Source organism: Eleginops maclovinus, chromosome 23 (genome assembly GCF_036324505.1).
Source record: "Eleginops maclovinus isolate JMC-PN-2008 ecotype Puerto Natales chromosome 23, JC_Emac_rtc_rv5, whole genome shotgun sequence".
NCBI lineage: Eukaryota > Metazoa > Chordata > Actinopteri > Perciformes > Eleginopidae > Eleginops > Eleginops maclovinus.
In genome coordinates, this window is record NC_086371.1 from 8,087,016 (window position 1) to 8,097,168 (window position 10,153).

A 10,153-nucleotide genomic window follows, 5' to 3' on the forward strand; every position below is an offset into this window, starting at 1 on the left:
GATAGTTTCAGTGCAGCGACCCAAAGCAAACATCGTCCCACCCCCACAAGACGATCAACTGTCTCCCCTCCGCTCTGCACCAAAAACAACCTCCTGACACAGCCACCGCTTTGTGATTTTTTAATTTAAATCATCACAGGCCACTGGCTGCTACTAATGAAGCATATTTTTCCTCCAGATGAAGGAGTACGGAGGAGAAGCAGTTGCTCAAAATGCCCGACTTGTATTAAATAACATCTGAAGGTGTTTTCCTTCCAGCTAGAGAAACTAGTCTCAATGAGGAACTGTCTTATCTTTTGCAGATTTATGTGAACATTTCTTCCATATTGATTTGTCATATGGATAATTTAACACCATTGAAACAAACAAAAACAGAAAAAATATCAAATTGAAAAAATGCAGAAACAAACACATTTGATTTTCCTCCAGGGTGCTTTTCTGTTTTTGTATTTATTTTAAAGCAACCACAAATTATTTGGCCAACTAGCCAATGGTTTTCTGATATGATACGTTTTAGGCTTTCTATGTGAGTATTCTCTACGAACATTGAAAGAGTAACCTCGCACCTTTAAACTTGCAGCTCATACATACAGTTGGTGACTGTTAAAGTGTATCATTAAAAGCAGCTCAGATCACAGTCTTGTGTCTTCTGTTTGGTATTGACAGCAACTCTCAACACAATAAACAGTTGATTTGTTTTCCTGTGAAAGAGACACCACTGTGGAAATACTTCACAGGTACTTCCTCTGCCCTGCAGCACTGAGAGGAGGAGGAGATCCATACACAAACATGGTATCATTTAGTCACAGGGCATTAACCCACTTTGAGCAAGATATTTAGGCCCATCTCCTTCTTATTTCCACAACATAACTGTTTGTTTTGGGCTGCCTTTGTCATGTATGTTTTAAATGATGTGGCACTACAGAGGGAAATAACAGCTGTTCTTTATCAGGTGGTTCTTCTTCTAAAGAGCTCTTCTTTTCATCTGATCAGGTGTTGAACTCCGCATTGTCTGCTTTGACCTGACAGTAAGTGTATATGTGTGTGTGACAGGCGGAGATGATGTTCAGTTCGGGGGTCTTCTGGACGGGCCTGGTCTTCATCCCAATCACCTCGCTGGTCTTTGACGTGGCCTACAAAGTGTGAGTATCTCCTCTCTCATCACTCCAATACACGTCCTTTCCCGGAAATTCCTCCAGAATCCCTCCTATCTCCTCTTTATGTTGGAAGTGTAGCTTAACCATTCTCTAAATGCTCCATGGGAAATGTCTGTGTCTGGTTGAAACCAGTACACAGAAGATTTAAGATGTCAGGAGCAATTTTGAAAGCTAAAGGATTTATTTCCTGATGCACTGAAAGCATTTCAATCGGTCAGTGGGGTATTCTTATGTCAGTCCATGCAGGTTTTATCCTTTTGAAACATCTGTCATTGACTGTCTGTCATATAAATAAATGTTGCTCTACTATTGTTCAATATATAGAGTAAAGAAGGTGTGTTTCAAGACCCTGGTGGACGAGGTGCAGGAGCTTGAAGCGTTGTCCAAAGACCCTGGAGCTGTGGTGCATGGAAAGAGGTACGCTTACACACCACTTCACGTATCTTTGTCCCACAATTTTAGATTCACATTTTAAATATAATGTTGTCTCCGACTAGGAACTCATTGTGTTTAAAAAAGATGACAACTGATTTTATTGCTACAAATCAAGTCATTATTTTCCCCCAAATTATAATTGTGTCTTCTTTGTTTCTCGTTCACTAAATGTTATGTAAGGATAGACACATTTAGTGTTTAAGTCGGTCTTCCAAAATATATTTTTCTGTAAATTAATTTTATATTACCTTTATTTTATCAGACAGTCTCATTGAGATTAAGATTTCTTTTTCAATAGAGACCATACTACACAACGATGTCACAGGAATCATAGTGTAGTCATTTGAATGGAAAATGATACTACAAAATATATTATTTTTGTATTGATACATACTGTAATATATCTACATATCTATATACAGTGGTATGCAAAAGTTTGGGCACCCCTCTGAGATTTCATGACAATTTGCTTTTCCTTTATAATAGAAGATCACAGCAACAACATTTGTTTTCCTACAAAGATGTAGACGTTTTAGTGTTTTCCAGACCAAAATTCTTAGGGTAGCATTACATAGTTTTATTATAATAAAATAAAATGCAAAAAATGGGATGTGCAAAAGTTTGGGCACCCTTATAAATAGCATTCATTTCAACACCTGTACGGATTTATAGCTGACAGGTTGCTGCACAAAATTGCTTTGATTAGCTCATTAGACCTTCAATTACAAAGACAGGTGGAACCAATCATGAAAAAGGCTATTTAACATAGGTAATAGCTGGCTGTGCCTGGCCTAGGTTCTTTCTTAGGGAGTGGCAAGATGGGGACCTCAAAACAACTCTCCACTGACCTGAAAGCTAAGATAATCCAACATTATAAATTAGGAGAAGGGTACAAAAAATTATCTGACAGGTTTAAACTGTCTGTCTCCACAGTCAGAAACGTAGTTGTGAAATGGAAGGCCACAGGAACAGTCCGTGTGAAGGAAAGATGTGGTAGGCCGACAAAAATAGGGGAAAGGCACAGGCGAAGGATGGTGAAAATGGTCACAGAGAAGCCACAGACCACCTCCAGAGAACTACAACAACATCTGGCTGCTGATGGTGTAGTTGTTCACCGTTCCACAATCCAGCGTACTTTGCACCAGGAAGAGCTCATTGGAAGGGTGATGTGCAAAAAGCCTTTCCTGGGTGTTAATCACAAGAAGAGTCGCATGAGGTATGCAAAAGCACATCTGGACAAGCCAGAAGCATTTTGGAACAAAAATACTGTGGTCAGATGAGACCAAGATTGAGTTATTTGGTCATAACATGAACAGGTATGCATGGCGAAAAAAACACACTGCATTCAATGAAAAGAACTTGTTGCCCACTGTAAAATTTGGTGGAGGATCTATCATGTTATGGGGCTGTGTGGCTAGCACAGGTACTGGAAAACTTGTTAAAGTTGAGGGCCACATGAATTCCTTACAGTACCAGGAGATTCTTGACAAGAATGTTCTAGAGTCAGTCACAAAGTTGAAGCTACGCCGGGGTTGGATTTTTCAGCAGGACAATGATCCTAAGCACCGATCAAAATCCACCAAGGAATTCATGCAGAAGCACAGGTACAATGTTCTGGAATGGCCATCCCAGTCCCCAGACCTTAACATCATTGAAAATATATGGATTTATTTGAAGAAGGCTGTCCATGCACGGAGGCCAAGAAACCTGACTGAACTGGAGACGTTTTGTGTGGAAGAATGGGCCAAAATACCACCTGCCAGGCTTAAGGGACTTGTCTGTGGCTACAGGAGGCGTCTACAGGCCGTTATTGCAGCAAAAGGAGGCAATACTAAATATTAATGGAATTATTTCTTAGGGGTGCCCAAATTTATGCACATGCCTATTTGTGTTTGAATGCACATAAACATGTTTCTGTTTGACCAATAAAAGTTATTTCACTACTGAGATGTTTCTGTTACCATAAGGTATAACATATGTTAAAATGAAGTTGCTGCTTCAAAAGCTCAGCAAGTGACAAACTGATGCAGTGGTTTTCCTAAGGGGTGCCCAAACTTTTGCATACCACTGTATATATATTGGATAGGATGATATTAACTAAACTTAATGTCAATAAATACGTGACAGATGAATGTACTGTAGAATATTGATCCTCTAAAGCCAAATATTGACATTAACACAGATTGACATTTCCCACAATAGCCTGATACTGGAGACATGAATCGAGAGAACTACAAAGTAATTAACGTCTTAATAAAATTGGAAATTTGAACTCTCTCACTGTGAATATCATCACAGGGCCCAACACTCTCATGGCTACAGAGTCGATGCCCTGTCCATTATTATTTGAGTGCAAACATTATGAAGCATCTTTGGCAAATTCTCAAGAACAACTTGGAGGAACAATAGTACGTAACCTCCCAGATTACTCAAATACTCCGAGCTCCGCTGCCAACCGTATTCCTCTGTGAAAAGATAAATCTTCAAATTGCTGTTAAATTGCAGCAGTTTGAATGTAATGTCAGTAATCATGACAGACGAAGATATCCCGTTTTTTTTTTCTTCCAAATAGTGAATGTATCATTTTAGAGCTCCTATATTAAAGCCATCTATTATTTTACAAAAACTATTAGTTGAACTGGGTCTGCTCTGCTCTCTGGGGCCCGATGACTGCAGCAGGAATCAACATGGAGTAGATCAGTGTGAGATCTCCTGCTGGCTGAAAGTGATCCGAGTCTGGCCACTGTCCCAGACCCAGCAGGCACACACACACACACACACACACGCATGCACGCACGCACACACGCACACACCAACATACACACTTTCAGAAACAAACATGTGGAGATAAAAAAAAACCATAGAAACATGGAGGATTTTTACATATTTGCACATAAACTCATGAATGTGCGTAAAGGCTATATAACCAATTTATTAGTGTAACTTGAATGCCTTCTGGCAAACGTGCTGTTACAAATATACCACATACACATGCGCTTTGTTCTGGAGAGTTGATTCTGCCTCACATGGTGTTTGTACCAGCAGGTAGAGCAGTTGGCAGGTCCATCCACTCTGGAGGTGCTTGGACAGGCTGGATATATGGCTCATTAAATCTGCCTGTGGTGCTCAGCATGCTGCTAACCCTAGGCACCATTTCTGTGTGTGTGCAGTTTGACGGAGAGAGCCCAGCTCCTGAAGAACGTCTTCAAGAAGAGCACCGTCAGTTTGTACCGGTCCGACTCCATGCAGCAGAATCTGCTCCGTGAGTTACACAACATTTCTCTTTTATTTTCTTTCTTTCTTCTTGTCTCACTAAATGGCCTGAACATGAATGGCTTCAGTCAACTCCACAATTCATCGATGTTAGAGTTATCTGCTTCAAGATCATTTCCCTCGTTAGGGAAACGGATCGAGCCTCATAACTCTTCCTCTGTTGGATACTATATCTATAAAATCTTTGTATTGTGGAGGCAGTAAGACTCTGCTCATCCCTCCTTTCTATATAAATAATCTGCAGATGTAGTTAACACACATTAGACTGTGACTGTTTCCTGGCAGTTCCATTTGTACACAAAGTGCTTATATCAACTATTAGATTAGTTATGTTAGGGTGAGTTTGAGACATGAAAACAAACAGTTAGCAAAATACAGAATATCAAATCTCAATACTTTATTATCAGTTAAAAGTTGGCACTGAATATTTCTTTTATTTTTTGCTTGATTCCAATCACAGTTTTGTTAATGTTTTGTTAATTCTCTAAAACAACATGTAGCAGTAATGTATCTTAAAGCCACATTCAGACAGGCTGGATTAATGTAACGGTTGGAGGCTGGTAATAAGATATTTTCCCTCCTTCCTCACAATAAAAGTCATTCTAGCCGCTGGCAAACTACAGCAGCTGTTTTTTTTATGTTGGTATTATTTACCAGTCATTATTCAGCTGGGCTTTAATTAACTGCAAACTAAAGGGTCTGCAAGAACAACTTATTGTACTTGATGTATAGTAAGGTACAGATTTATCCGTACAAGCATCAAAACTCAGGTTACTTTCAAATCTTTCCATTGATACTCTTTGGGCATGGTTTGGTTTTCTGTTTGTTTTTCAGTTTTTTCTGTCTTTGTCTGATCAGTTTGTTTTTTGTTTGTCTCATAGGTCGGGCTGAGACCGTTGTTGTGTGATACCCTTTTTAATTTTCATTAATCAAACCTCCTCCCGTTTAGAGCCTCCTCTAGCTACCTGATAGTCGCCTCTCTCACTCTTTTTTCCTGGTTGTTCACTTCCTGTCCTTCCTTTCGTGTGCCTGAGTTGAGTTCAGTAGAGTGACATTTTGATGAAGTTATCATATGTTGCGCTGTTATTCCCCCACAATGCACTCGTCTCAGCGGGGTCCTTTGAACATCCCCGCTGGCCTCCAGGTAGTGACCGAGTCATTTGACACCTGAAGGTGAGTCAGGAGTCAGAGGTCAGAAAGGAAGCCTGTAGGAAAGGGTTTAGTTGGTAAATCCCAGAGCTGCTGTTACACTACAGATGAAACTTTTAGGGGAGCTGTGATAACCTTTTAAATCTCCTTTATAGATTATGTTTTTTCCATCATTATGATTTAGATTTAAGTAATAGTTTGAGATTTTGGGAGTGTTAATTAGATTTAAATATGCTGGATCATAAAACTCTGTTGACTTATTTCCATCAAAAAAACGGCCTCAAATTTGGTAACGGGTTTAAGTGTTGCATTGCGTCGGATCTCAGACGGTTAGAGAAGTCTTTGAGGTTTATGAAAAGTATCTTCAGAAAGATGGTACTATAAGGGTTCAACTACATTCTGCCCTTTCAAAAGACCGCAAGGTGATTCTCTACAAGAGAAAATCGAGGCTTAGCTCTGTTACTCCAATGTAACTAAACTGCTATTAGCTTAGCCTAGCATAAAGCTTCGACCGGATAAAAACATTAGCACTGTCTCGAACATTCGCCCCAGTAGAAACCAAATAGTTGTTTTTAAATTATTTTGTGCATGATAAATGAAATAAAACATGTTAATATTGTGATTTAGATATCCTGGTAGGCGTATTATGTTACCTATGGACATAATTAGGCTAGCTGATTTCCCCCAATTAAGCTAAGCTAACTAGCATTTGGCTCAAAAGGCAAAAAAACATATTTCCCAAAATGTTCGACTATTCCTTAAAGTTTTGTCTGTTTGTTACTTTTGTTGTTCTGTTTAAGTTGTTCAAAGTGTTTATGTATACGTTGTGTTACATTTATCAGTGATGTACATAGTTTTAACTGCTTTGTCCCATTTTCAGATGGCTACGCCTTCTCTCAAGATGAGAACGGAGTGGTGTCTCAGTCTGAGGTCATCAGAGCGTACGACACCACCAAAGAGAGGACCAACGAGTGGTGAGCAGCCGTCCTTCTGGTCGGCCTCTCCAGAGCCACAGCAGCCGTTTCTAATGGTGATATTTACCGGGGGAAGACGAGGTGCGAGAGAGTGCCTCCAGCATTGAGGGAATTTTAGGAATATGAAACGGACAGAACGTCTTTGAAAAAGGGAAAAAAAAAAAGGAACAAAACAAATTGTGTTCACTATCAGCTGTAGTTGTGTGTCCAGCAGACACGATGAGCTCTGTGCTTTCTTAGCAGCCTGTGGTCTGAAGTTCTTCACTGTTCTCGCTCAGTTTGTTGGAATGAACGTCTCCTCTCTATTCAAAATCATCTAAAATCATTTAATTAACTTTAACTCCTAAACACTGGAAGATGATTGGTTTCAGAGGATGAAAACTTGTGAAAGATTGCCAAAGAGCAGTCGTTAATACACTCTTCCAAGTACTAGTGAATTCGGACAACTTTAACCAAATGTACTCACACTCCTGAGTGTATTCCAGCACTAAACGGACCACTTCAGAGCAGACATTGTAATATTTAACTTTTCTTTTTGCACTTAAGGAAGCATCTATTGTGTAAAGCCTTACATTTGCTCATGCCTTTATCCTTGTTTCTATAACAAAACATTTGTTTCTTTTTTAGTTTCATTTTTAAAAAGTATGTAGATATCGTGCCTGGTTTTATTTTATTTTGTTCCTTCTTTTCATTTCTTTGCTTAAGAAGTTGCCTCCTGCAACTCACTGTAGTCCTGTTTTCACCGTTTTAACAGCAGAAGCATTGCTCTCGACAAATAATTGCATTCCACACATCACTCCTGTCTCAACAATCACAACGGTGCCTACGTAGAACCTTTCCCTAATAGATAGCCAAGAATAGTTTAGCCAGCTAGCTTAGACCAGTGCTCCACACACTCCTACTGAAGACACAATCACTGTCTCCCCACCACAGTATTGCACTTGTACAATGTGAAAACTACTGTGCCTTGTGGCACGTGTGTAAACTTTTAAGATTTGTTCCTGCGCAGGTGAACGAATGGGAGGCTCTCTGATGGTGTTGTTGGAGCTGGTGATAGTGTTTCCCTTAAAATGGAGATTTTATCCTTCTAACATAAGTGCCATTAGCTTAAGGGAGAGAGAAATATTAGCCAGGAACTCACAACAATATCAAAACTACTTTGTCTCTATAGTTATTTTGTGGATTTGTATTTTTATATTGGAGATGTATGAATTTTGCATCGACTGGCTTTGTAATGAACTGTCTGTAACTTTTAGTTGTTTTTCATCCTCTGATAAACTGGCAGGATAGAAAAGATCGAATGAGGAAACTGAGCTTTCTTAAATGTCTTGTTATTATTAATATTGTTACAGCGCAATTTATTTATAATTGACTACTTAATGTCCTGTGTGATTGCTTTCTTCTCCCTATGGGAGATCAAATCTGATGGTTTGTGTGAGTGTGTCAGTGTATTGTCTGCATGTGCATGTGCTGTGTGTGTGTGTGTGTGTGTGTGTGTGTGTGTGTGTGTGTGTGTGTGTGTGTGTGTGTGTGTGTGTGTGTGTGTGTGTGTGTGTGTGTGTGTGTGTGTGTGTGTGTGTGTGTGTGTGTGTGTGTGTGTGTGTGTGTGTGTGTGTGTGTGTCACCTCTACTGTGGATAACCTCTATGTATGCATTGCATGTCTGTGTCCTTTATGTGAGACTGGGAGTTTTTGGCGTCCACTGATGTTTCTTTTGTCGTGTGTGTGAGAGAATGAATGTGTGTGTGTGGCTTGCTCCAGTTGTCCGTCTGCACGACTCCAGTATAGCTATGGTGTACTACTGTGTGCTGACGCATGTCCCGTTTGGGGAAGTTTGTGTGTGTGTTTGTTAGTGTGCGGTATGACTGTGTGTGCGGTCAAACTCTCGACCAGGACTGTGAGAGTTTCTGTTACTCAGCTCGCTTCGACAGGAGATGTTGCACAATGCACTCGATGTACCTTTCCAGTAGTGGACATCTGGTATTATCTGGTTTTCAGTATAGGATTTCTCTTGCGTGTAAATGTTTGTAACTTGTTTTCTTCATGCAGTGTACCTCTGCTTTGCAGGAAAACTCTTCAGTGAGAGTTAATGATATTTTTTCTCTGCTGGTCTTTAGTGTTGAATCTTAATTGGTCGTCCAAAGTTTCCAATACGCTGAATGTGGACTGTTGCTTTCTTTTTCCAGAAAACATAAAACACACGTTGTTGTCTGTGAAAGTCGTGGGCTGCATGAATGGAAAACACAAACTGTTCTCTGAAATGTTTAACTGTACTACTTTAATTCTCCCTCAAGTGTTGATCACTTTACAAAAGAGAAAAAAACGCACCTTTAACTTTACTTTAAAATATTTGTTTCTTTTTTCCGTCATTTCGTTCGATGATTGTTCTGCATGTTGGGACTGCAAACTTATAAGTGTTGTCTTTTACTGCCATGAAGGACTACTGAAATAAACTTTACAATCATGGAGGAACATCGTTGCATAGTCTTCTTTTTCTTCTTCTTTGTGATGTCTTGTGTCTGTGTGGCGACAAACAGGACGGCGAGAAAACTAAACAGGAAAAGGCAGGGAGAACAAGTCTGCCTTCAGGACACGCATTATACCAATAGAGTCCATATTTGTTATACTGGTGGAGTCAGTCAACCTTTTACTGAAACACAAAGTGGTCTGTTTATGAATAAGCGCATCCAGAATGAAAGTGACTCGAATAACAATAAAAACACCAGAAATGAATCCAGAAAAGTTAAATCAATAATACATCGCATGTGAATTCAAGGTCTGTGTTCCCTGTCCTGGGGTTATTTCCAGCTGTTTCAAACCGCATTACAACATACATTATCTTTTTTAATCCATCGTGGCCAGTGGGAACTCCGCCGCAGAACAAAAACTACCATATAGAGAGATAGTAAGAGAGACTAAATACATTTGTTGGCAATTGTTAAAAAAATAAGTGGTAAAAATGAAATCAAACATTGGTTCTAAATCCATCGTTATGTCGGATTGATTAAGTTATGAGAGGAATGTGAACCTTTTTTGAGTCTGGGCAAAGACATGAAAGAATAAACCTATCCAAAAGATTTAGGAACTCTCATAAAACTGATTCACAACTTGTAATATTTCCTTTCATAAGCAGAGTGTGGAACGTGAGAGATGATGACGATATGAC

General features: G+C 39.5%; 1 protein-coding gene across 6 annotated transcripts in view; it reads left to right on the plus strand.

The window, feature by feature from the left end:
* The window catches only part of atp8a1 (ATPase phospholipid transporting 8A1), a 95,509-nt gene extending 86,050 nt beyond the window's left edge, over window positions 1-9,459 (plus strand). For 5 of the 6 annotated variants that reach the window (XM_063876254.1, XM_063876256.1, XM_063876253.1 and 2 more), the window contains 4 exons: window positions 1,054-1,142; window positions 1,482-1,574; window positions 4,763-4,854; window positions 6,895-9,459. In XM_063876254.1, coding sequence (XP_063732324.1) covers window positions 1,054-1,142; window positions 1,482-1,574; window positions 4,763-4,854; window positions 6,895-6,992 — 372 coding nt within the window. In that variant the 3' untranslated portion in view covers window positions 6,993-9,459. Of the gene's footprint in view, window positions 1-1,053; window positions 1,143-1,481; window positions 1,575-4,762; window positions 4,855-5,746; window positions 6,039-6,894 lie in introns of all 6 variants that reach the window. The other variant, XR_010165129.1, reaches the window with a different exon arrangement.
* The last annotated feature ends 694 nt before the right edge of the window (window positions 9,460-10,153 follow it).